The following is a 27,799-nucleotide window of genomic DNA, read 5'->3' as shown; positions in this document are numbered from 1 at the left end:
TGGCACTGGGTCTCATGGGCAGCAGAGGTTCTCCTGAGTGATGGAAGATAGCTCTCTCCCCCACTTGTGCTTTTCTTTTGGCTACTCATATGGTAGACAGAAACAAGTCTGTGATGCTCATGAGACATATATACGTCTACCTACCACTAATCAAGAATTTAAAAGAGCTGGCTGGTGGATCTCTGTGAGTTTGAGGCCAGCCTGGTCTACAGAGCAAGATCCAGGACAACAAGGGCTACGCAGAGAAACTGTCTAGAAAAACAAAAAAGGAGTTGTTTACAGCTAAACAAAACAAATAGAAATCCAATGAGGAACACCTAGTATAAAACAGAAAGCGCACACTTACAAGCATAAACAAATGTATACAATTGTGACTAGCAAGCCCCTGTATATACGCCAAAACGTGCTGGGAGGGTATGCTCACTGAATTTTTCCATGTATAATGAAGTTGCCTAATGTCTTGTAGACAGGGTTCTTGCTAAAGAATACCATGGGAAGGGAAGGGCTTCTCACCTTCCAGACACTTTCACCAAATCCTTGCTTCTTGGGTCACTGCCAATCAACAACAAAAGCTTCCAGAAAGGTGACAAATGGAAGAAGGGGGGAGGGGGGACAGGAAAACAGAAGCCTAGAAGTAGGAGCCTTCTTCCACTGGCCTGGCACACAAAAGACTTTCCCTGTTACTATAACTGTCACCCTTCTATACACGGAAAAGTCAGCACCTATGGAGGGCACAAACACAGGAAAGAACTTGGCATCCCTCATTATCAGACAAAAAGAAAAAAAAAAAAAAGGTATTTAACTCCAATTTCTGTTTATTTTGATTTAGCCCACTGCCACTGGGGCCTGTCCAGAACCACTCTGATTTCCTTTATAAGCAAGCATCTTACTAACTGTGGAGTGGCTGGACCATGTGCACATACACACCCGTCCTCTGGTCAGGATGTTGGGTGTATGTACGAAGGCACTAAAGCGGTTTCAGAGAATGCAGGCAGCAACCCCACCCACTCACTTTACTTGTGGAGCTGGAGTTTCTTTCCCACTGGGAAGCTTAAAGATTGAAAGAAGCTGTGGCCATGACCTCTGGCCCCAGGAGGGAATACAAAAGAAGAATTCAGTATCACTAAAATCGAAAGGAAACACTCCACATCACCACCACCCAGGATGGGGACAGTAAGCAGCAGATCTTCAAAACAGCATTTAAAACAAGCACAACAGTAGCTGGGAGCTAAAACAAAGCAAAACCACTTGTTCCTTATTAGATTCTTCTGTTTCCTCCTCCTGTAAACACATGGAGGTGAAACAGACAGTCTTCATGAACAGAACAGTCCTTAGGTAATTTTCCTTTAGTAATGCTTCTATTTAAGATTTGTTTAAAATATTTCCTAACTCTTTACATAGATTCTCAGTAATCCAACAACCGCACTACTTATACAATTTAGAGCCAATTCTTTTTCCTTAAGTTGTTGTTTCTTCCTTTATTCCTTTCTTTTGTTGATGGGGCTGGAGAGACAGGGAAAAGGGCTGCACTGGAGATAAATATGATTGGGGAGATATCAGTCCAACCTTATACAGAAGTTAACAGTGTGGTGGCAATTCTACTCATGTACACCAAATACCCCCCCATTCAGTGAGGCTGTGACAGCGCTCACAAAACCTAATTCTTCTCCAACAATTGTTAAGATAATGAATTTACCTATTGCTGCTAAATTTTTAAAAAATATTTTTATGTATCTTAAAATGTGTGACTCCCCTGTATGATAATAACATTTGGAGACTTTTTACTTTTTTTGTAATTAAAAATCATTTAAACTTTTTGAAGTTTCAGGAACTTGCAAAAGTTTACTAATGGGAAAGAAACGGCTGTCTATCTAGGATAAGATACAGTTAAATAAACCATCTTCAAAAAACTGGCTGCCTACCCTAGAATTCCTGAGAATGCTTGCAAATTTTAAAGCAGGAAAATAAATGTTAAAAACAAAAACACTGTTAAATGCTCCCAGAGTTAGTCTTCATCTAAAATATATATTTATATGTGTGTATATATATATATATATGTGTGTGTGTGTATGTGTGTTTGTGTGTATGTGTGTGTGTATGTATATATATATGTATATATATATGCGCACTTTTTGGTCTTTTTTTAAAAGTTTTTAAGTTTTTTTTCCCTTTAAGCTTATGATGGAAGAACATTTTAGCTTCTCATGTTTATTTTTACATATTTCAAATCCCTCATTATGTCTTGTAAACAAGAGGGGCTCTAGCACCCGGCTTTCACCGTAGTATCATAAGGAACTCAACTAAGCCATAGTGCAGGTCAAGGACCCAACAGGCAGAAAAAGGAAGAGGAAAGAGGACAGGGCAGGCAAGGCTGTGAAGCAAGAGTGGCAGTGGGCAGTCCCCAGAGGTCCCTGGGAGTCTGCAGACACTGAGGTTTAGCCTCCAGTCCGCAGATGTCTGAATGTAAGCTGCTTTTGCTTGGACATCACCACCTACAACACAGCTCTGCTCAAACACTGAGAGTCAGTGGGCTGGAAGGAGACATCTTGTAGGGGTAGAGGCAGGAGAGGGATGGTGGTGATCGAAACCAGAGAGCAGGAGGAAGGCTGAGTCTACATGAACAAGGTATTGCAGGAACAAACCAGAACTACAAACTCATTTGCCCCCACCCCCACCTGCCGAGGGCTCCCAGACTGGCAAGCACAAGAGCCCACAGGAACCAAGCCTGTCAACTTCTCCCGAAGCCAGATTTATATCCACTAAGGTAAGCCAAAAAGACTACAGAATTCCCACTCATTGTTTCACAAAGCCACTTACATGCAATTTTGGTTTTTTGTTTGATTTTTGTTGTTTTTCATATTCCTATCCATACCTCCCATATCCACCTACACAAAGACACAAGCTGAAAGTCAAATACATTAGGCATTGTTGTATCCTTCACTGAAGATGCTAAAGAAAGAAAAACTCCCTTGTCCTCAATAGCAGCAAGTCAAAGAGGACAGCAGAGGTCTGCTCCCAACAGGGGTTGGAATGGGCAGGTAATTGCTGGTACAGAATGTCGGCACTTCATGTTGAACAAACAGTACGATGCAGACTGGGATATCCACACAAGTGCTAGCATGTTACCCGCACACATCTCCCCCGCCCCTCCCCCCATCTATTTTTGTATGTAAGGGTTCCCCTTCAGGTTTGCTCTCCCTCTCTTCACAATAAGCAGTTTGATATATTTTGATTCCAACATAGTACATACATGTTGCTGATAACTATGGATTAAACATTGCCTCCTGTTCGGCCCAGAGAACTACTACATTGATGTTTTAAAAAGAAAAAAAAAGTCTTTAAATACCAAACAACAACAACAACAACAACAACAACAAACCACCCCCCCCACAACATTACAAGAAAGAAAAAAAGAGGTCAAAACCAAAACAAGGTGCAATACTTAAGTCTTTGCTAAGTTATTTCTGCCTAAGCAAAACCACATACACAGGAAACACAACACAGAGAAACAAAGGGAGAAGCCTGAAGTACACACTGGTTTAAGAACATTCGTTAAGTAAACGTTTCTGTCAGTGATGGCCTGGTGCTGTAACACGCCATGGCCTGGCACAGGTAATGCTCAGCAAGAAAGGAGCAGAGAGGGAGGAGCTTCCAGGAGGCTGCTCACAATTTGATGTTTTCCTCAAATGATGAGAACTAATAAGAATATTTAATTTGCATTACCTGATTCCCTTTTTTAAAAAAAAGTCTTCATACCTTGATCACATAGAAGTGGGAACACAGTTTTCTGCTTTTGAAGCATCACATGATTTAAAAATTATTGAATCTTCTGTTCCCATTCAAAGTAGCAAAAAGGCCTGCTTGGGACTTAAAGCTCCTGGGTGCCCAGAGGCAGCTCATTTCACAGCACAGAAGTGAGTATCAGGTGCTCTGAGAGGTACCTCCTCCCTGACTGCTGAACTTGGCAGTGCTTCGCTCTGTTGCTAGGAAAACTGGGGAACCTCACATTCTGGCTACTGCTCTAATCATTGAAAAGCACCCTTCGTCTCAATGCAGCCCAAAAAAGTGGCTTGAGTTGCAGCAGCTCCCTGTGCTCCTGTGTTCTCATAGTTAAAAATAATAAAAAGCAGATGGCCGGCCAGCCAGCCTGCGAACTGTCAGCGATGCAGCTTTCTGAGAAATCAGGATGGGGTGAGATGAGGAGGGCAGGATGCAGGCACACACAGAGACAGAGAGGAGGATGCACACAAATGCACATGAACACACGTGCACACACATACCAGAACGAGCATGCCTGGGCAGTTACATGTGCCAGAACACACTGGTATTTATCAACCAGCCAATCACAAAAATTTTCCTTTTTTTTTAAGTTTTTGTTTTTGTTTTTAAAGTGAGGCTCCGTCAAGTCTTCCCTCCCCCCTCCCCAACAATTCTTTTGAATTTCCCTCCCACCCAAACATGGTAGACCTAAGGACGGAAACACACCCAGTGCAAACAAAGTTAAAAAGCTATTTTTTTCAGTATATATGTTTCTTAGCAACAACTTCCATATAACATGAAAAAAGTGAAAAACTAGAAACTAATTTTTTTTTAAATTTTTTTTTGTGTTTAAATTTAAATGGTATGTGTACTTGCTTCACATTGTCTTTCTAGGTTGGCGTTCATGATTCAAGTATTTCAAGAGTGATATGTTCTCTTTTTGGATTCATATTCCAAACGAAAAAACTGAAGTTTTAAGGGAGGCAACTATGTGCTCAGACAGTCTGTCAATGACCCACCTTTTTTCTCTCTCCGTTTTCTTTTTTCCTTTTAAAAATGTATTTATTGCAAGTTGAAAAAAAAAACGAAAAGGTCAAGTTAGTGCTGCTGCTGTTCCAAAAAAGGTCACGAGGTCAGAGTTGAAAGTTTTAAGTTCAGATTGAATCCGACCCTCCTCCCAGAAGGTCACCAGGTAGTAAAGGAGCAGGGCTGCCCATCCTATGGGGATCTTCTACTGTTGAGACTCCCCACAAGCTAGAAGAATAGTTTGGGGGGCCCCACAAGGAAGTGCCAGCAAGATCGGCTCCACTGCTGCCACCAGTGCTGCTGCTCCACTGCCCGAGCCCAGTGGACCCACCGAAAAGGTTCAGCGCAGGTCCAACAGGGTCTGCCTGGTTCTGGCTGGTCTCCAGTGACTGCCATCCTGTGGCAGGTGCACTTGGGGTTGCTGCAGGTGTAGGGGGCTGAGCTTGAGCCAGAAAGCGGCTGACTTCATCCTCAGTGGCAAACTCGGCCAGGATGGTAGTGTTTCCCAACACACACCTGGAGGAAGGAAGAGACCAATGAGATCTAAAAGATCACAAGTACAGGAGGCATCATCAATGCTGTCAGCCCTCTGCCACTGTGTTGTCTGCATGTTTGCTGGTTTATTGATTGATTGAGGTGGGGGGGTCTCACATAGCCCAGGCTGGCTTTCTGCCTCTGCCTACCTCCCAAGTGCTAAACTTGCAAGTGTGCACCATCATGCTTGGTTTATGCAGTACTGGAGACTGAACCTAGGGATTTATGTATGCTAAGCAAGAACAACAGAGCTACATTTCCAGTCCGCCTGTATGGGGTATGTGTGTATTTTGGGCAATGGCACTACCCTGAACGACACAATGTTGTGATATTGGACATATCAGCATATATTTGTTCATATCAACTACCAACAGTGACCCAGAAAGCAACCTTACCTGTAATGTAAACTGTGGACTTTGCTATATTAGTTACCAATGAATGTTCATGAACTGTAGCAAATGGGCCATTCTAGTGAGTGATATTGATAAGGGGAGAGGTATTATTGCGTGGTCAGGATTATTATGGGAAGTTGTCCCATCTTCTCAATTTTGCTGTGAATCTCAAGTATTTTCAAAAAAAATTCAAGTCTTACAAAAGCAAGAAGAATGACAGGTTCTTTTTTTTTTTTTTTTTACTCCATGTAAGATAAGGAATAACACTCATTAATATCTGGCAAGCCAGTGCCAACATATAGAGTACCATTTCCATCTTAGGGGATGGACCTGATGCTGGGGCTTGACTATCACTTGTTTTGTTCTCTGTGATTTTTTGTCATGGTTATCTGTGGCCCAATGGAGTCAACATTTTCCTATCTACCAGGGAAAGAGAATAGCCAGAGTCTGATCCACTCCTGTCCACTCCATGCAAAAACCCTGTTACATATAATTTCTTTGGACTGAGTGTGGTGGTACACACCTTTAATCCCAGCACTTGGGAGGAAGAAGCAGGCAGATCTATATGAGTTCAAGGCCAGCCTGGTTTCTACAGTGAGGTTCAGGATAGCCCAAGGCTACACAGAGAAACCCTGTCTCAAGATGTCAAAGAAAGCTGGGCATTGATGGTGCACGTCTTTAGTCCTCGGGAGGCAGAGGCAAGCAGATCTCTATGAGTTTGAAGCCAGCCTGGTCTACAGAGTGAATTCTAGGACAGGCTCTAAAGCAATACAGAGAAACCCTATCTCAAAAAACAAAATAAAAACAAATAAACAACAACAAATCATACAAGGCCAGATACTTTAGGTAGTGGAGGTATACACCTCTAATCTCAGCACTCAGGAGGCAGAGGCAGGTGGATTTCTGATTTTGAGATCAGCTTGGTCTACAGAGTGAAATCAGGGCTACACAGAGAAACCCTGTCTTGAAAAATCAAAACCAACCAACCAACCAAACAAACAAACAAAAAACCAAATAAACAAAATTTCTTATCTATATTCTACCACAGTAAGCAGCTAGAGTCTAGCATGAAAAATAATAGCATTTGGAATGTTTCGTATTTTCATAAACATTGGTTTTGTTTGTGGTACAATTTATACACTATACAAATTATTTATATTTGAAGTTCTGATTATGAGCCTATGACATGCACTACACAATACAAACAGAGTGTGAATGAATGGTGCCTCAACATTTGCATATATACATGACTGAGGTTCTTTTGTACATGACTGTCATTATTCTGTTAAGCAGGACCAGAACACTCCTGTGTGCATCATGTGTGCAGTCTAGATGTCCGCAGGACACAGTACTCACATGTGCAGTGCAGTCTGGGCCTTGGCTGCCTCTTGTTTGGTGCTGTACCGGATCAGGGCAGTGCCCTGGGTTAGATTCAGATGGAATGTCAGCAGTGGACCATGCTGCATGCAGATCGTTCTCAAGGTTGACCCATCAATCTAAGAGGTAATAACACTTGTGAGCTAAGATGTAGAGGAGGCATGGGAAAGGTACATTCTAAGACAGTTAAAGAAAGACACTAAGTCCATTATCCTTATTTTGTAAATAAGATGTTTCTGTATAAAAATAACTAAAAATAAAAACATAAGTGCCATAAAGCATAAGCCTGATTTTTAAAAGAGATCAACGAACAAGTGTGTGCTGATTTGTAGAGCTCAGAAGGGCAGAAATGAAAATTAAAGACACCATACAAAGTTATCAGCATCATCACTAACACTTTATTTTTTCTGCCTCCTCAATAAATAAATAATCTCACCAAAACAAACAAGAAAAGCACTGACAGTTAAAACTGGCCTAGTCCAAAAACAATTCACTCCAACACTGTCACATCCCTCTGACCATATAAAGAGGGCACTACTTCCATCTCCTTTTTAACTAAGTCCATTTAACCAAGGGCTGTAGGGATTATGGGTAATTTCCCCAACACAGGAGTTACATGAACAAACCTATTTACTCTATGGATTAATTTTGCAACAAGATCTTAAATATATTTATTTAAGCCTTAATTCCAGCACTTCAGTTCACTTTATTGGAAAGGAATATTACATTTGGGAATGTCTTAAAAAGCTGTGTAATGAGGTACAACAACAGCCTAACATACATAAGGCCCTAGGTTCCATTTTCAGCACCAGTGGGAAGCCTGAAAAAAAAATACTCAGCAGTTTATTTTAGCTCTTCACAGAAAATAATCATAAATATGTCAGTAAATGGCACAAATTGCTTTTCAGGAGACAGATTTCCTTTAAACACATTTTTTGGTGATGGAAAATCAATTGCCCTAGGCATCAGCTTTGCTCTATTAACAACTTTAAACTAGGAGAGACATTGATATATTTACTAGGAAGCTCTAATATTTAAAGAAATCAATTCTTTCTGATATAAACAGCCAGTATTACATTGATTTTATAGACATACGCATTGATATATACTTATTATTCTTTAGTGGATAGAAGGAGAGAATGATTAGCTAGCATGCCCAAGCTCTTTTTTAAACTGGGTACCTTTTATTGCCTCTCTCATCCTATCCACATTATAACCACTACAACGTATGACACTTGTTATAAACTCTGCCTGTTTGCTTGTTTTCTGTTTTTTCAAGGCAGGGCTTCTCTGTGTAACCACTCTGGCTGTCCTACTCACTTTGTAGATTAGGCTGGCCTCGAACTAACAGAGGACTACTTGCCTCTGCCTCACAAGTGCTAGGATTAAAGGCATGCACCACTATTGTCCAGAATAAGCTCTTTAACAAAAATAATAAGGCATACATAGTTTTAACAATCATCGTGTTTGTTTTTTTAATTTTGGGATTGAAGTTAGACATAGAGTACCTGCTTACTGTGTGTAAAGTCCCAGGTTTGATCCTCAGTATCAGTAAACTCCTCCCCCCCCTTACAGTTTACTCAACTATTAGATAAGGGAATAAACTGAGAATTTATTTATTTATTTCTGATAAACCAGATAGCCCTAGTTAACCTATGTGTGTGGGGGGGGAGACGGGACTCAAATGTAAGAGATCTGTTTGCTTTTTGCCTCTCAGGTGGCATGTACCCCCATGCCTAGTCTTAAATGGGGACTTCTGAGTTGATCAGACATCCTGGTAAAGAATGCCTTTCTCAAATGTGCCTAGAAATAGGAGTCTTGTGATTTACTTGCCACAAATAGGTTCACTGGACAAATAAGTTCACAATGAAATGTATTTCTCCATAGGGAATTCTGTCACACACTAGGATGTTAAAGGGTCTAAGAAATTTCACAGTGCAACTTTACCAACTGAGACATCTTCCAAGTCCTTTCTGGTAACAAGTTTTTGTATGTGGTTAAAACACTTTATCCAACCAGCATATCTATACAACACACTTTTCTGACCAGTAGGTCATACGACCTCATTCTCACTGCTTTATAGCACCTGCTCATCTCTGGCACCAGGAGGTTGAGGTCTAGGAGCCAGCACCCATGCTGTGGACAGGACCTCTGCAGTGGTCACAAGATAAGTAAGTGTGTTTTCTTATAAGCTGGAAGAGGGCACCAGACCTCCAACATCTGGAGTTACAGTAACTGATGTGAGTGCTGGCAATCAAACTTGGGTGCTCCGAATGAGCAGCAAGCTTTCTTAACTGATGAGCCATCTCTCCAGTACATAGATGAGCTTTCATATCTGCCACACTCCTTCTCCCACCTTTTTTTTTTCTTTGAGATAAAAGTCCCATGTACTCCTAGAACATGCTATATAGACTAGGCTGGCCTTGAATTCAGACATCTACCTGTCTCTGCCTCCCAAGTTCTGGGGACTTAAGGTGTGTGCCACAATGCCCAGCTCCTCTCTTATTAAATAAATAAAATCAAGCTTTATCTAGAAAAGCACAAGAAAGTAAGATTACCTACCTGTGGAGTGAGATTGTGAAGAACCAACCAGTAACTAGGACGGACAGAGCCACCATCACTCCAGGTAGAGGCTGCAAACAACAGCAAAAGGATGAGGAAGAGTGAGAAAAACAAAACAAAAAGAACACCTAAATCAACAACATCCATAGGGAACTATAAACAGGGACATTTTCATTCAGACCATCCGTCTGTCTATCTGTCTGTGTGTCTCTCTCACCTAACTCTGACCTTCAAGGTCTCTTCTAATCCTTGATCCCAGTGAATTCATTTGCTTTTCTCTGAAATAGTTTTCCCTCCCACTGTCCTCCCTCTATAGTTGCTCATTTTTACTTCATGTGCCCTAGAGGTTCTCGGTCCCTGCATCTGTACTGCTTGCATCTTTTCAATCATCAAATGTTTTTTCTTCTAACCATGCTCTCTTCCATGGTCAGCCCTCCCCATGGTGCTAAATAGCTATTCCTGCTTGGCAAATCCTCCTCACCCGAGGCAATCCGAGAGTCCTGTGTCCCCCATCCCCTGACTGATCTGGGTGCTGTGCTGCTCCAGGGGGATGCCGGTTTGGGGTTGGTCAAGCCAGGAGGTGGGCGGGGCAGCGGTGTAGTGTTCCTGGAGGAGATGTGGTTTTTCCACATCTTGTTGGAGAGATGAGTGGGGTTGTGTCCTATGGGATCTGGGGACCACGTGGATTTGTAATCAGGGAACTTTGCTGTGAGAAGAGTAAAGTTGGTAAGCAATCAGGTTAGATGGGCATCTGTCCACAAATAGACACAAATTTTACCTGCACACAAACACATTTATATTTATATTCTATAACTGTTTCAAAACATCGGAAAGTAGGAGGAAGCATATATTTTAAGAGCTGCAGCCAGGTGTTGGTGGCACACGCCTTTAATCCCAGCACTTGGGAGGCAGAGGCAGGCAGATCTCTGTGAGTTTTAGTTTGAAGCTAGTTTGGTCTACAGAGTGAATTTCAGGACAGCCAGGGATACACAGAGAAACCCTGTCTCAAGAAAAATAGAAAGTGTGTGTGTGTGTGTATATCAGTATGAAAATAATTGTTCCTAGAGCATGCTGAATACAAAATTTAAACCAACAAAGATTTAATAAGGTAACTAACTAATCTCCTACTACTTTCTTAGGTAAATACAGCTGAAAAAGAAGATAAATTAATGGAGAAAATATTCCTAAGGAGGCCAAGGTAACAGACAGAGTTAGACTGTTAACACAAACAGAACTGGAATACTCACTAAATGTTCACTGACTACCATGAAAAACAAAACAAAACAAAACAAAACAAAGCAAAACTAGAAGATAATGTAATGCTTGTGTCTTGACACCAATATTGATTTTAAAAATAATAAGGCTGGAGCAATAGGTCAGTGGTTTGGAACACTTGTTGCTCTTGCAAAGATCTGGGTTTGATTTCCATCATGGTGGCTCTTAACTTTTCAGCTCCAAAGGATCCCATGCCTTCTTTTGACTAGGCACATACATGGTACACATATATACAAACAAACATTCACACACATACAAAATAAACAAATCTAAAACAAAGTTATCATTTAAGTACTACTGCTTACTATGCTTAACATATTGGACAGTACTGTGGATTAACACAATTAATTATCTTGCAGAGCCTCTGGTTTAGATGGGAGACAGAACAACAGAACCGGTAACCTTAGCAACAGCACATATGTTCAATACACAGAAGACAGAAAGCATTATGCTGCTGGCAGAGGCTCTGCAAAGATAGATCGGAAGGGTTTACATTAAGGGATGTACTCAGGGATACAGGAAAAAGAAAACTCAGGTTCAGTGTAAGGCCTTACCAGTTTTCATGGGGGCAGAGAAGTTAAGAGGCCACAAGTACATTGTGGCTAAGTAAACTGCAGTGTTTCCAAAAGATTCAGCACAAACTAGGGTGAGACTAGAATGGACCAAGAGGAATGGAGATGAAAAATAGGGAATGAGGGAGAGAGGAAAGGTAGAAAATAGTAAGGGACTGAGCTAGGGAGGAAAGACCATTCCAAGGGAAGTCTCAGGTCAATGTCCATCTGCAAGAAGATAATTTCTGAAATCTGGGCTTTTATAGGGACAAGAGAACTAGATGAGTGCCAGAGAAAGTAGTCACATGCTTATGTGGGCAAGCTGCTAGGGAGACTGAGGCAGAGAACTGCTTTAGCCCAAGGGAACGAAGACCAACCTAAGTAACAGGTATCTCTCAGAATTTTTTAGCCAGCTGTGGCACATTTCTATGATAAGAGAAGGTGAAATGAATGTGAGGCTAGCCTGAGCTACATGAGACCCTTTATAGAAAGAGAACAACCAAAAAAATTCTTTAGTTAAACAAAACTAAGCATTAGACAAAAGTTTAATTTATCTTGTTATTATATTATGGTGTACATGTACAGCTGTGAATGTGGGTGCATGAATGGACAACATGTACATATGTGGAGGTTCTTTCCTATTGTGGGATCTGGGGATCAGACCAGGTCATGTGGTTTGTGTGATAAGTACTCTGCCAGCTTACAAGTAAATGAAGTTCTGTCAAGTATGACAGGGGAAAATGTAACAACATTCTTGTTTGGTATTTGACACAGGGTCATAACCCAGGCCAGCCTGCAGGAATTCATTCACAACCACCTCTGTTTATCTACTGAATGAGGGTAACCCATTCACATAGTAGAACTAAAAAAGGAGCTCAAGTTAAAGTTTACTACGATGCCTGTAGGAACACTCAGTAAGCACACAGCAATACTGTTGCACTGTTGGTGTGATGTAACTGCCCACCTTCTTTTTTAAAGATAATGTCTCACCCATAACCAGTAGAACACTGAATTGGATAGACTAGCTACTACTAGCAAGGCCCAGGGATCTTCTTGTCTTTGCAACCCTAGCACTGGGATTGGTTGTATGTACCACAGCTGAGTTTTTTTCTTTTGAGACAGGGTTTCACTAAGTACAGCCTGTCTTGGCACTTGTTATGGAGATCAGGCTAGCCCCAAACTCATGGAGCTACACCTATCTCCACTTCCTGAATGCTGGGATTAAAGGTGTGTTGAGTTGTGCCTGATTTTTTTTTTTTTTTTTTTAATGAGCATTGTATTTTTCCTACATGTAGGTACAAGGTCCCCTGAAACTGGAGCTACAGACAGTTGTGAGCTGTCATGTGGGTGCTGGGAATTGAACCTGGGTCCTCTGGAAGAGCAGTCAATATTCTTTTAACTGGTGAGCCATCTCTCCAGCCCTGCTGATTTTTTTTTTTTTTTTTTTTTTTTTTTTTTTTTTAAAATGTGGGTGCTGGGGACGGAACTCAAGTTTCCATACTTGTACAGCAGGCATCTTATCCATTGAACCATCTCTCCAGCTGCTATTAGTTTTCTATTCTTCATGAAGTCTCAATAAACAAATAAATGACAGTCCAACCAGCTCTTCCCCCCACAACAAATAATGAGGAACTCAACAGGTACTACTGGCAAGTTAATTTTTTTTTTACTCTGGCCATCTATTTTTCATTATGTCTCTAAGTCAGGTTTGGGGGGAAGAGTAAACTATTACTCGTTGCCTCAATGCTCGTCGGGATTAACCTGTCTCTTCCTCTGGCCCTTGATTTCTCTGCTGGCAGGTTAACAGAAGTATTTGGTTATCAGGTTATGAACTGTGTCCTCTGAATACCCCCAGATGTCTGGCATTTTATTCTCACTGTCTTTGACTAATGTAGTCCTGTGTTAGACCTACTCTATCTCTGTGAGACTAGGAGCTCCCTGAGTGGATGGTAAATGCAAAGGAAGGTTGCCCCATCTGTGCTGACCTATGCTCTTCACAGGCACTCCTTAGGAAGTAAATGCCACTGACAACAGTCAACTGCCAAGCAAGAGGGGGAAAGCCACCAAGTACCTGAAGTGCTATGAACGTTGGTAAAGGAGTTGTCAGAGGCACTGTAGGGCCAGGCACCAGGTGAAGGCAGCGAGGTGTTGAGGGAAGAATTAGACCCTTGAGGTGACAAATGAAAAAAATATTGTAGACAAATGTCAGTATAACCAGGGAAACCCTGGAAACATTTTATTTAAAATTAAATACAAGGGAAAACAAAATGCAACTGAACAATAAAAGCAACAGTCTTCTATTTTCTATTCAAATATCAGGTAATACAAGTAGACTACACACAGGTCTACAGCGCTCACTTACCTGTGGTGTTATCCCGCAGCAGTTGGTGGTCAGTATCTACAATAGGAGATGTGGCTGTACCCCCTAGCACACTTCCTGGGGTCACATAGGGGTCAGATTCAGGGTCAATATTTTGGATACCTTTCCATGGCACTCCTGGTTGGAATTCTGAGACATGAAGAAATGTTAGGATATGACATCATTAAAAAAAGTTTAACTTAAATATTTTCTATTTTATTTATTGTTATCATTATTATTATTATTTTGTTTCTCAGGACAGGGCCTTAATATGTAATTCTAAATGTCTTTGAACTCACTCTGCAGACCAGGCTGTCCTAGAACTCACAGAGATCCGAATGCCTCTATTTTCTGAGTGCTGGGATTAAAGTAAAGGCTACTTACTATGCCTGGCTTTTATTTATTATTATAATGCTAAAATAACTGTTTAGTAGAAAAAAATTGACTCTATGAAAAGCCTAAACAATGAATCTATTGTACATCAGATTTTCATCATGAAATAAAAAAAATTTACTCTGAACAAATGCTCTTGCCAACACCAAGTCTGCTAGTACATTGTCTATCCATTCACCTGTTTGGTAGAGAAGTGGATCATGGTCAAAGCCTGCCTCCACACTTAATTTTCCAGCTACTAGAGGAATTCAAGTCTTAAGGGAAAGTAGGAGCTCATGCCTAATGAAGTGAGGCCAAGAACTGGGAGAAAATTTGGGCTTGAAACCAGAGACCTTTCCCATTATTTTAATTAGATATTGGTCAAAATGTACATAATAAAATGAAATATAAGTGACCATTGTTTCACAGACTGTTCAGGAATAGAGGGGTACAATTTAACAGATTGTAAGAAAACCTGGACTACATATGAAAACTTATTATGTTTTTATAGATCCATTAAAGCTTTACTTAAAGCTATGTGATAGCATCAACAAACTGATATTTGCCTAATTGTGTTGCGAATAGCAATATGCATTATATACAAACAAGAGACATTATTTCATTTCATTCTTATTAAAATTTAATTGTACATTTATGTCTGAATTACATATAGACAGAGAACAATACTAATTTCTATTTTTGTGTTATTAAATTTTCTATAATTAAAAACAGAATACAGAGAAAAAGAGGAGGAAAGGGAACAATAAAGAGAGATGAATCTTTCTGAACTCATCACTGTTTACCTGGGGCATATAAATGACATATCTGACTAATGAATGTGTCAATTGATTCAATACATACTTTAATAGAGCTCATGTTCTAAGGCATCCTATACACAGCTGCAAGGCCACTTATTATTCTTAACTCCCTATTTCTTGAAGATCTTTTATTTTCCCATGGCACACATTTATCGGACAATAACTGCTAATGCAGAAAAGAAAGCAAGGAGACTTCCTCTGTAAAGCAAGTGGCACAAGCTTGTTCAGAACGTAAACATAACAGAAGCACTTCTAGAAAAAGCATTTTAGGAACAATACCTGGAGGCCAACTGGCATTGCTGGATTTACTTCCGATTTTATTAGTTGGTGGAGATTTGGCAGGTAACCAGCTATCACCAGCAGGACCCGTATGGCCACCCAGCGTGTCACCTGGGATTATATCAAACTGGTTGTATGGTGATCCTCCTCGGGTCTTACCAGGGGCCACTATAGCGCCTGAGAAAAGAAAGAAATAATTAATTGGGGGCTAAAGAGATGGCTCAGAGTTAAGACCACTGGCTATTCTTCAGATGGCCCTGTTTGATTGCCAGCACCCACAGTGCAGCTTACAACCATCTCTAACTCTAGTACCAGGGAAGCCCTCTTATGACCTCTGTGGGGAACAGGCATGCAATGATGCACAGACATAAAAGCAGACCAAACATCCACACAGATAAAATAAGAAATTAAAAAAACATAAAAAAGATCTCTAATGAACAGAACTTTCTTACTGCCCCCCCCACCCCATTTTATTTTTTAGGGAACTCAGACAGGTTGTTTTGTTTGGTTGTCTGTTCTCACCCCCGCTCCCCCAGACACACACTGGGTTTTTTCTGTGTGTCTTTTGTCTGTCCTGGAACTCACTCTGTAGATCAGGCTGGCCTCCAACTCACGGAGACCTCCGTGTTCTGTCTTCTGAGTGCCGAGATTAAGGGTGTGTGCCACCACACTTGGCTTCAAAAACAGGTTTTTAAAGATCATGGAAAATAGCAGCATGATCATAATGACTCATCTTACTTCTCTGAGTCTCTCCATTTCTCGCCTAAGCCCACAGGAATACTCTCATTCTAGAACAGTCCTTTCAATCTGAAAGCCCCATTGTGTTATAAAGTCAGTGACTCATACGTAGTATGAAGCACACAGTATCTGAACTAACCACTCAAAACTAAGGAATGGGAAAAACTCTGAACAAATCTAGAACCTTGAATTTTATGTGAGCTTTCTGTTGATGCTTTCTAATTCCTGCTCTTAAGGGCTGGTTGAGCCTGGGTTGTCTGGAATCTGCAATGTACAGAATCCACTGGAGAAAAAGCCATCTGCAATTGCTTGAAATTCCAAGTCATTGAGGTGGAATTCCCACCCAAGGTCTTTACCAGCATGCCAGCAATGAACTCTACATTTCTGAGCCCAGGGCCGCTTCACATACAGAGAGAGAACAGCAAATCCTTTGTCACTGTATTCCCAGGGGTATTCTTGTGGCTTTATTAGTGACTCCTTCAAGCATTTTCATGCAGGAAAAGTTGAAAGCTTAAAATTCTTTAAGTTAACAATAATAATTTTTACTTTAAATAAAAGTTCAGGAGCCTATTTTCCTATTTCTTGAGTAAAGTTCATTTGACATAGGTTTAGAGTGGTGATCATGAGCACATACAATGATTTGCAGAATAATTATTAAAATGCTTATGTAAATATTGAATAAAGCAATCTGTTTGGTTTGGACTAAAAGGGATATTATTAAAATAGTCTCCAGTCTCTGCTAACAGGATACTGACTTTTCTGAGGACAGTTACAGAAATCTGGTTCAGAGGCACAGCACAGTGAGGTAATGGAAAATGAAAAGATCAATTATCTCGGGGATTGCTAAGGAAATGAGAGGATATTGTACTTCTGAGACATCTTCTCACATGCCATTTTATATTATTCAGATCAGGTAAATCACTAGTTTAAGGGAGCTGTGAAAGTGCCCAAAGCTACAGATGACATAGGACTAGAGTTACTCAATTCATAAAAGATTTTATAATTTCAGTAAATTACTCTTGATTTTGAACATGCTTAGTAGGGTAGACAAGACAGAGAGCACTGAGTACTCCTTCTCCAGTCTCTGGATGGGATTACTAAAGAGGCTCTATAAAGGGCTTATTAAAAAGGGTTTACAATGGATGAAAACCTGAAAGGCTGCAGACTGAATGAGTTGGCCTGGTTGAGCCTGCCAGGGCTTTGAGGAAAGAACAACCAGGCATTATTTTTATTGACTCTCATAGAGACAACTCTGAGTCCAAGTGAAATATTGACAAATGAAACAATGCATCAAAGGCTGAAGGAAGGTCCAGACCTCTTATCTTTTTTGTAGGGAAATGGAGAAACCCTTAAAGAAAATTATGGACAGCAAGGCTAACCCACACACAAAATACAATGCTTTTCTGGCGGGACACTAATTCACAAAGAACAAGGGGCTCTGGAAAAAAATCCAGTCCTTATGAATGTTCATGTTCTGGTCATCTTTTGGAGTTTATGGAGATTTTTTTTTTTCTTTTTCTGAGACAGGGTTTCACTATGCATCCCAGTATAGCCTTAAATTATGTAGCTCAACCTGGTCTTCAATTTGCATACACAACTATACCCAGTTTAGGTCAGGGGTTTTTAAAAATCTGATACTGATCACCAATCTCTCAAAGAACATAAAGCCAGGAGTTTGAGATTAGCATGAACTACAAATTCTTAGCAAGAGCCTGTCTCAGGAAACCAAACCAAACCAAACCAAACCAAACCAAACCAAACCAAACCAAACCAAACCAACCAATCAACCAACACCTCAACAAGAGGATTCTGTTCTCTCAGCCACTTTATTTAATAGGGTTTTAATCTTATGGGTGCCAAAGTTCATAACTATAATCTCAATCCCATAGCAAATGAGACATTATGCCATCCTTAACTAGAACCCTTTAAATACCTTGTAATGTGAACTCCAAGCCTGATCTTCCTGATAGATCTGATCATAAACTTTGAATCCCAGCACTCATATGGTAGCTTACAGCCACTTTCTACCCCCATCCTCCAGACAAGGTTTCTCTGCATAGCCCTGGCTATCCTGGAACTCACTAAGACCCGTGCACCACCACTACCTGGAGGCTTACAATCATTTTAACTCTAATCCCCAGCAAACCAATGCTCTCTCTTGGCTTCCAAGGGCACTTCATACATGTGGTGCACAGATATACATGAAGCTAAAATATGTAACTAAAAGAGTTAAAAAAAAATAAAAGATCACAAAAGAAGGCATGGCTGCATACACTGTTAATCCCAGTATACAGGAGACTAAGGCAGCAGGACTTTTTTGAGTTTAAGCTCAGCATGGGCTATAAGACACAGCAACACTGCAATATTTATTTAACTAAATAAGTTTTTTGGTTTTTGGAGACAATGTCTTATGTAACTCTGCTGGCCTAAACTTGCTTGACTAAAACCGAGATCCACCTGCTTCTGCCTCCTGAGTGCTTGGATTGCATAACAAGCTGGCTTGAGATACCGACTTTAAAGTGTGGTGGGTGGAACATACCTTTAATGGCAGCACTGTGGAGGCTGAGGCAGGAAGATTTCTGGAAATTTCTGGCCAGCCTGGGATACAAAAGACCCAATATTAAAAAGAAAACACAAACACACACACATTAGCCAATAAAACATGCAGGATACTTGGTCAAGGCCTGAGTAGGGATCAGAAGAGTCTGCTAGTAACATGGGGCTGCTCTCTCACCATTTTTGTGCATGGTGGCTTCTTGTGTGGCCACAGAAGGCAGCCCTTCCATCATGGAGGTCCACTGTTTGAACCGAGACTCAGTCCCAGCCTCCTTGCCACCAACCATACCATAGTCCATGCCGCCAGAGCTGAAGCCTGGAAAGATATCACAATTATGTCTATTTGTTTCTTGAACCAGAAAGTCTAGGGCGGGGTGATGGTGGTACTATCAGGTGACTTTAATCCCAGCACTTTGGAGGCAGAGGCAGGTGATCTCTGTGAGTTCAAGGTCAGCCTGGTCTACAGATTGAGTTCCAATACAGTCAGGGCTACACAGAGAAATGTTGTCTTGAAGAAAAAAAAAAAAAAAAAAAAAAAAAAGAAAGAAAGAAACCAATTACCCTAGGAAGCACCTATTGACAATTTGCAGCTGACTCACCAAAGTTTTTATACAGAATCAGCCACTTGATTCAAAACTTTAATCTTGTGTCCTGCTGTCTCTTTTCTATGGTATGAAAATGGGTGTCATTGCCATGTAATTATGTACATGTCAGTTGTCTACCTGCACCCACATTTTCACTGAGCAAACAAGTATTTGTGCTAGACAGCTGGCCAGATTCAACTACTCTCCAGCCACTTCTGACACCAGCATGGGACAGTCAATTGTGTTAAGGGTGCCAGGGGATAAAGCTATGAAGAGGGGCCACACAATCTAGGGTTCGGGAAACCAGTAGAGGGTCTGACTCATGACATTCAGGTGTGCCTACAGGATGGCAAGAAGTCCAATGACACTTCAGTGTCTTGCTGTCTGCTAAGTGGCTAGTCTTTATTTTTTCCTCTAAAACAGAAGAAAAAAGAAATTTTGGAAGACAAGGGGGGAAGGAGAAAAAGAGACAGCGAGCAAGAGAGAGAGAGAGAGAGAGAGAGAGAGACATAGACAGACTTGGGCATAAGAGCACTGTTTAGGAAGTAAAACTAGTGACACATGGAGGTTGGGGTACAATCTGAAAGATCAAGCTGAAAGCCAATGTTCAGAGTGAGTTAACACCCTCAAAGTTACAGAAGTTATATTTTAGAGATTGAGTTCAGTGTTGTGAGCCCCAAGAAGGCCCCCAGTGTCAGGCTCTCCTACCACAGGACCAGAGACTTCCTAATGTTGAAAGACCAAAAAATAAAGAAAATGAAGGACGGTCTGACCTGGAAAGCTAACCAATATCTGTCCCTTGGAATTTGCTAGCTTCCTCTCACCAGGCCCTGAGATAAGAAGAATTCACACTGCCCCTCCTTTCCTGTGAGTCAACAGGTGGTGAATAGGGTCCTTAGGAAACAAAGAGATAGCTGTAACTCCGGTTTGCTCAGACAAGATTAATTAGCATACCCTGAGGCCCTAAGGTCTGCTGACCCTAATAGCAGACCATCCGGCCTCCAAGGTCCAAGGGTCACGTACTCAATGGACAGAGGGTCCCACCCCCTCCCTAAGCTTGTGGGTTTGCCTTTAAAAACACCTGGGCCCAGGGGAGGGGGCTTCTTTCTAGCCTGCGTAGGAGCCCGTTTGGGCAAACATTTCCTGTTCATTAAAGCCTCTTGCGTGTTGCAGCAACTGGACATTGAATTCTTGGGGTATCGACTGAAACTAGAAGACTCCTCATTCTGAGGGTGTTACAATGTAATCTCACAGGGTCAGTCACCCATTCTCCATTGGGTCACAATGCAGTTTGCGAACTGACACTCAAAACTGAAACTACAGGTTAAAGCAAACCAGTGAAATGGATATACACAGCCACAGGAAAATGAGATGAATTCTGGGAAGCTGGTGGTGGCACCATACAGGAATCCTGGGGAGGGGGCTTCCATCACAGCCCAGAAACAAGGGTCAGTGTGTAGGTAGGGGAAAATACCCCACCTCAGTCTATAGGCTTTCTATGGAGGTCAGGCCAGGTCAGAGCCCAGATACCCCCACTTTGTTCTCCTAGTGTAAGGTGGTACCTTAGACCGGCTCTTTCTCAAGCTTTACAGATGCAAGTCCCACGGAGGCCCAGCCCATGTTATTATGTTCTCCTCCCCAGGGCTTATCATAGTGTCTGACTTGGTTTTATGAATGCATGAGCCAGGGGAGGAGGAAATCCAACACCTTCTTGCCCTTCATCTTAAATGTTTCTTATTTCTATAATAACCCTGTTTCTCCACACATTTATAATGTAGCTCAACTGCTTGTTGGAGGGTGAGGGTGTGAGTAGATTTTATTTTTAACTATGTGTAACTGTGTGTGGGTATGAGTGCCTGCAGAAGCCAGAAAAAGGGCATCAGAGCTGGAGCTGAAGTTACAGGCAGTTGTGTGTGATAGGATCCTGATCTCGGGTACTTTGCAAGAGCAGTTCACCCCCCCTCCCCCCCAGCCTGGGGATTATAAAGCCAAACTTATCTTCTACAATGGAAATAAAATGAGACTGGAGAACAGGCCCACTGGAAGGAAGAGGGCTGTCTGTGAGTGCCTGTGGCTAAACATGTTGCTCCATACACATTACACTTCTGCCACTGCAGGCTTCTGAAAGCACAGCTTTAGGGCAAAAATGACAATGACACAAGGACTGGCAAAGAGAGGAAGGAGGCTGGGTTACCTTTGTTTATGCTGCATTTGTTTAACTCTGTGAAGCTATGGTCCTTTGTCTGTCTAAAACACCTGATGGTCTAATAAAGAGCTGAACGGTCAACAGTGAGGCAGGAGAAAGGAAAGGCCAGGCTGGCAGGCAGAGAGAATAAATAGGAGAAATGGGGGGGGGGGGGAGGAGCAAGATAACAGAAAAGGAGGACGTCAGAAGCCAGCCACCCAACCAGCCACAGAGTAAGAGTGAAAGTAAGATATACAGAAGGAAGAAAAGGAAAAAGCCCAGAGGCAAAAGATAGCTAGAATAATTTAAGGAAAGTTGTCAAGAAACAAGCCAAGCTAAAGCCGGGTGTTTCTAAGTAAGAATTAAGCCTCAGTGTAACTTATTTGGGAAATGGGTGGTGGCCTCACCAAAACAATAAAAAAGCCAAAAGAATAAAGAGTAAAAAACCAACAACAAGGCTGTCCTCACATAATCATTTTCTTTGAAGTTACTCTAAAATGTTTTTTTTTAAATATATAATTTATTACTTTATGTTCATTGGTGTTTTGCCTCTATGTATGTCTGTGTGAAAGTGTCAGAAGCCTTGGAACTGGAATTACAGACAGGTGTGAGCAGCTATATGGGTGCTGGGAATTGAACCTGGGTCCTTTGGAAGAGCACTTAGCTAGCTGAGCCACTCCTCAGCCCCTTTAAAATGTCTTTCAAACTCAGTAAATTAATGCTACTTAACTAACTTAAACTATTGAGTTTTTCTGTGATGTATGAAGAATAGAAAATGAGTCATAAACCTTAGAAGAGGCAAGAACTGAGCAGACCTCATTGAAGCTTAAGGAGGGCATTTGCTTCATGGGAAATGTGGGGGCTGAGTGCCAATACAACCACATCATAGAGTCAATCTATAACCCAAAACTTAAGAGGAAAACTTAGTGCAAACAAATTGAGGACTGCATGTAGTCCACCCAGCAGTGCTTGTCTGGTATGCTAAGACATGCAACTGGCTGGTAAAGACTCTTCTTGCTGTCATACAGTACCAGGATGGCACCAGGATGTGGACCATGCCCTAATGGCTGCACTCAGGAGCACTTCATTGGTGACCTCTATCTACTTGTGAACTCTCATCAAAACCAGGTTGTCAGGCTTTGTGGCAGCTCTTCTACTCACTGAGCCATCTTGTTGGTACTACTTTTATTTTCATAATTTCCATTATATACAGCTTTATTCTTTACTAGGTATACTATGTAAATATTATAAAGTTTAATACTAATAAAAATAAAATATTTAAATAAAATCAAATAAATCTAGCCAGGTGTGGTGGTGCATGCCTTTAATCCCAGTACTTCAAAGGCAGAAGCTCTGAGTTTGACCAGCCTGGTCTACAGAGTGAGTTCCAGGACAGCCAAGACTGTTACACAGAGAAACCCTGTCTTGAAAAACCATAAACAAATACAATAAAAATTAAAAAAAAAAGAAAAGGATTATTTTGAAATGTAAGGAGGAAACTAATTAGATGGCACTGTTTTTTGGGGTGTTGCTGTTCTGAGACAGGTCCTGCTGTGTAGATTTGGCTGGCTTTAAGCTCTAGTGCTAGGATTACAGCCATAAGCCACAATGTCCACTGGAAATATATTTTTGTAGTAAATGAGTTCTGTCTCCTATTTTTTAAAATCACATAAATAAGTAGATGGGAATCAGAGTCTTGTCAGACCATCACTTATCCTTTCCAGGTCTAGGCCCTTCTCTCTGGCACATGACACTGAAACACAATTTGTAGTCAGGTTATTATCTGAAAATTCAACTAGATGTATTTTTAGTTTTTGCTAAAAGCAGAGAATTAGAAATCATTTCTTTTTTACAGAAAAAACTGAGGATTAGTTAAGCAACTGTCATTCATTCATTCTTTCATTGTGTTTTGGCTTGATGTGGTCAGAAGGTACATTATAGGAGTCAGTTATATCCTTTGGCCATGTATATCACACAGTAATTCGGGTTGGGAAGTGCCTGTACTTGTTTAGCCATCTCACTAGCCCTATTTTTTGGTTGTGAGACTAGCCTTTAACAGCTGAGCCATCTCTCCAGCTCATTAGCCCTATCTTTTGAGAAACAATTTCATATAGCTTCTGATCTTTCTTCTGCCTCTGTCTCTTGTTGACATGTGGGTGCCACAATAGCAAGCTTGTCATTCAACTTTTAACTTTTAGAAAATACAACAAAGGAGGCTTATTTAGAAACAATGAGGTGGTGCATGTCTTTCATCCCAGGACTCAAGAGACAGAAGCAGGCAGATTTCTGTGAGTTCAAGGCCAGCCTGATCTATTTAATAAGTTTCAGAACCCTATTTCAAACAAACATTCCACAACAAAACAAAAACACCAAAAGACAGAAATATAGTATGAAGGCATACTAAGAAACATTATTCTTGTCATTCTTTTACAAAAAGTATTCTGTATATAATTTGATATACTCAGCATTAGAAAAACTGAAGTATTTGTGTTATTAATTTTGTTTGTTTGTTTATTCTTTATGTAGTCCTGGCTGTCCTGGAGCTCCCTATGTAGACCAGGCTGGCATTAAAGGCATGAACCATTATGTCCAGCAATTTTTATTTATTGTTACCTTGAATATTTAATATTTTTATAAAAACTCAAACCCTATATTATGTTTTAAATCCTTTTTTTATTTTTTGCAAAATTGTACATTAAAATAGTATATTACTCAGAGCAGGCTGGCACCCAAGCATAGTGATAGCACGCCAACATTTCTGACACTGAGGCAGGAACAAGTTCAAGGCCAGTTGGTTATGGAACAAGTTCCAGGTTAAGTAGCAAGGCTTGACATAAAACACATATATTATTTAAGAAATAGAAATAGGTCATGTGTCGTTGTACAGACTGTTAATCCCAGACCTTGGGAGGCAGAGATCTTTGTGAATTTGAGACCAGCCTTCCTACATAGGGAGTTTAGTGAGATCCTATCCCCAAAAACAGTTAACAGAAAGAGAATCCAAACCACAAAATTTTAGTAAATGTAAATGTGATTTTGCCTACTGAACTCTGTTCTTTAGTATTTATAAACAACTAGGAACCAAGCAAAATAACCACAATAACATAATTTCTGGATAAGACACTGTGATAAAATTTTTATGTTTAGGCCTGAAGCAATGGCTCAGCTAGGAGAACTGGCTGCTCTTGCAGAAGACCTGGGTTTAATTCTCAGTACCCATATGGTGGCTATAATCATCTATAACTCTAGTTCTAGGGGACCTGGTATTTTCTTTTGGTTTCCAAAGGTGGTAGAAGCATATGGTGTGGTGCACAGATATACATTCAGGCAAAACACCCTTATACACAAAATAATGAAAAAAATTCTGTTTAAATAAATGAGAAAGGTACATGATATTAAAAATGAAGAGAATCATTACCAACATATAAATCACCTTAGTATACAAGCAAATATTGAAAATGTTATGAAGATCATCACTTGGATAAACCTACAATCCTTTCTTATTTAGTTTTAGAGACACCCTAGGTCTCATGTATCCCAGGCTGACCTCAAATTTCTGATCCTTCTGGCTCTACTTCCTGGGTTTCACATGCTGGAATTATAGGCTTGTTTTACCTGTAACATGTTGCTCGATGCACTATTTTTGTTTGTTTGATTGATTTTACATACCATCCACAGTTTCTCCTCTCCTCCTGTTCCCTCCCTTTTCTTTGCTTTTGGAGATAGGGTCTATCTATGTCCTGGAAATTGGAAAGATATGTAAACCAGGATAGTCTTCAACTTGCTGAGATCCTTGTCTCTTGGGTGCTATGTGTACAATCATGTCTTGCTTGCTGCTTGCTTTTTTCCTTCTTGATACTGAAGATGAATCAGAGCCTTGAGCAGGCAAACCTTCTACCACTAAGCTACATCCCAGCCATGCCTGATACATTTTATTTTCATTTATTTATTTATTTGTTTGTTTGTTTTTCAAGACAGGGTTTCTCTGTGTTACTTTGGAGCTTGTCCTGGAACTAGCTCTGTAGACCAGGCTAGCCTCTGCCTCCTGAGTGCTGGGACTAAAGGCACCTGATGGATTCTTTATTCATGTATGTAAAAGCATCAGGCTATGGAAGTTAGTTTTCTTCCCAAGTAGTGGCATGCACTTGGTGAATTTGGCCAAGTAGTGAGGACAATGCTGACTGATATATGAAAAAGACATCTATGATTTCCAAATGCTTGTCCCTCACAGACTGGGTGTAACCTGGAGAACTATTACTCCTATTTCCCCTGCATGGTTCTAGGGATCCAACTCAGGGTCTTGTACATGTGAGAGACATCACTCTACTACTGCGCTACATACTCAACACTATTGTCCTTTCTTACAAGGAGAAAAGAAGACAAGTCCAGCTTCAAAGATTGCTCTAGCAATGACTTCAGATAAGCCCTGAACTTTCCTATTACACAGAGACTGGACAACAAATGATACAGCTAGCTCTCCCAGGACTTGACCATTATTTCAACATTATCAGGGTCTTCTAAAGGTGCTGTTGCCCCCTAGCCTACCCCAGACAACAGGAATTTTAAGAATAAGACACCTGCATTCCCAAGAGGTGGGTGGGTAGTTTTTGGTCATTTGGTGGGTTATGGATATTTGTCATTGTTTAGGGGGGCTGATTATAAATTGTTACTGGTCATGTTAAGGGAGGAAACTTAAGCAAGGGAAGTTGGATTCAAGGATTTCTTTCTGATAAGAAAAGGAGAAATATAGTAATGATAGGTTAAAAGGGTAGAATATTGAATACTTTTTCTTTTCTTTTCTTTTCTTTTTTTTTTTTTTGGTTTTTTGAGACAGGGTTTCTCTGTATTGTTTTGGAGCCTGTCCTGGAACTAACTCTGTAGACCAGGCCTTGAACTCACCGAGTGAGCTTAATACTGAATATTTTTGAGCTACAAAATAACTATTAATCTCAAATATTTTACATTGATATATATCTATATCTAAATCTGTATCTATATTACTTTTGCTTAAGGAATTGTATCTGGCAGTTTGCTTATTTATCTTATTTATTTATTCTCCCCCTTCCCCCCCAAATACAGGATTCCTTTGTGTAGGTTTGTAGACCAGGTTGGCTTCAAACTCACAGAGATCCACCTGCCTCTGCCTCCCCAGTGCTGGGATTAAGGGTGTGCACCACCACTACCCAGCCCTATATAGTTTATTTAAAAATGTAATGTATAGTTTTAGCCTTGAAAGTTATTATTACAAACTAGGATAATAAACACAGGTGAGTAGTTAGTCATCTATCATAATAAAATTTGTAGTCAGGTATGTTTTCAAGGTTAAACATTTATTTTAGACAGATGAGTGATCTTCAAACACTTCAGAAACCTACAAAATGTGGCATTTAAGATGTTTTAATAACATGAGGTTTGCATGACAGTGAAATAGGTATGCTCCCGGCAGCACCAATCTACTTAAAAAATTACAACAACAACAACAAAAAAAAGAGGATAGGCATCAAAAATATTCCATATGGAGTTTACTTTCAATGTGGCAAAGCTAGCCACTGAGCAAGAAATTACCTTTGCCTTGACCGCTGACAAGTATGCTGTCCAAACTGGACAAGTAGAACATAAAAGGTGAACTGCAAATTTTGCCATGTCAGGTAGGTAGGAGAGTCTTTCAAAATTTCTACTTCACAGAAAAATCTGTCAGATATTCTAGGCCTGTAGGCCAAAGATGGATGCCTCAACATTGTAGAGGAACCTTGGGTGACTGTCCAGGCAGCAAGCTATTTCTGTCATTTTTATAGTTTTGGGAGCTGTTTTCTCTGCACTTACTGTTTACTCAGAAATATATTCTTCTTGGGTCTCTGATGGGGTTGAAGAATAGACAGTTATATTTTTTTCCTTATTACCAAATTCAGAAAAGAAACTTACATAAGAGAAGTAAAGTTTATAAGGTTGAGAAACATAAAAGCTTAAGTTGTTTACCAAGAAGATGTTTTAAGGTGCAAAAAGGTATTTTTAGGTTGGTAATACATGTTATGATAGAAGGTGGTTTAGGTATAAAACTCCGGACTCACTAGGATAGGTAATAGAATACTTTCTCTGAATTTGAGAAATACATATGGACTGGACATTGTGAATGTATTCTTACCTGATAATTGCCCTTATTATATATACTTTTACTATGTCAGAGTTAAAACCTTTCCTTTTTATTTAGACAAATAAAGGGGGAAATATTGTGGGGTAATATTTTGTACCCTGTAACTTGCCATGTGTCTTTGTCAAGGTACCTTCTGATTGGTTTAATAAAGAGCTGAGTGGCCAATAGCTAGGAATGAGAGGATAGGCATGATTTCTGGGAGAGGAAGAAGAGAAGGAATGTAGACATCAGTGAGACACAGAGCAAGTCAGATATATGGTACAGAGGAGAGGTAACCATGC

At 40.5% G+C, this 27,799-nt stretch overlaps 1 protein-coding gene across 7 annotated transcripts in view; it reads right to left on the bottom strand.

Moving 5' to 3' along the window:
* Positions 1-4,370: 4,370 nt before the first annotated feature.
* Tnrc6b (trinucleotide repeat containing adaptor 6B) overlaps positions 4,371-27,799 on the bottom strand; it is a 213,842-nt gene continuing 190,413 nt past the window's right edge. For all 7 annotated transcript variants that reach the window (XM_051189425.1, XM_051189418.1, XM_051189421.1 and 4 more), the window contains 8 exons: positions 18,777-18,914; positions 15,305-15,481; positions 13,839-13,985; positions 13,548-13,643; positions 10,132-10,356; positions 9,651-9,721; positions 7,068-7,207; positions 4,371-5,301 (listed from right to left, as the gene is read on the bottom strand). In XM_051189425.1, the coding sequence (XP_051045382.1) occupies positions 4,914-5,301; positions 7,068-7,207; positions 9,651-9,721; positions 10,132-10,356; positions 13,548-13,643; positions 13,839-13,985; positions 15,305-15,481; positions 18,777-18,914 (1,382 nt within the window). In that variant the 3' untranslated portion in view covers positions 4,371-4,913. The remainder of the gene's footprint in view (positions 5,302-7,067; positions 7,208-9,650; positions 9,722-10,131; positions 10,357-13,547; positions 13,644-13,838; positions 13,986-15,304; positions 15,482-18,776; positions 18,915-27,799) is intronic.

The sequence above is a fragment of the Phodopus roborovskii genome, unplaced genomic scaffold, assembly GCF_943737965.1.
Source record: "Phodopus roborovskii unplaced genomic scaffold, PHOROB, whole genome shotgun sequence".
NCBI classification, from domain to species: Eukaryota; Metazoa; Chordata; class Mammalia; order Rodentia; family Cricetidae; genus Phodopus; species Phodopus roborovskii.
Note: the sequence above shows the minus strand (reverse complement) of the source record. Positions and strands in the feature narration are given on the sequence as shown.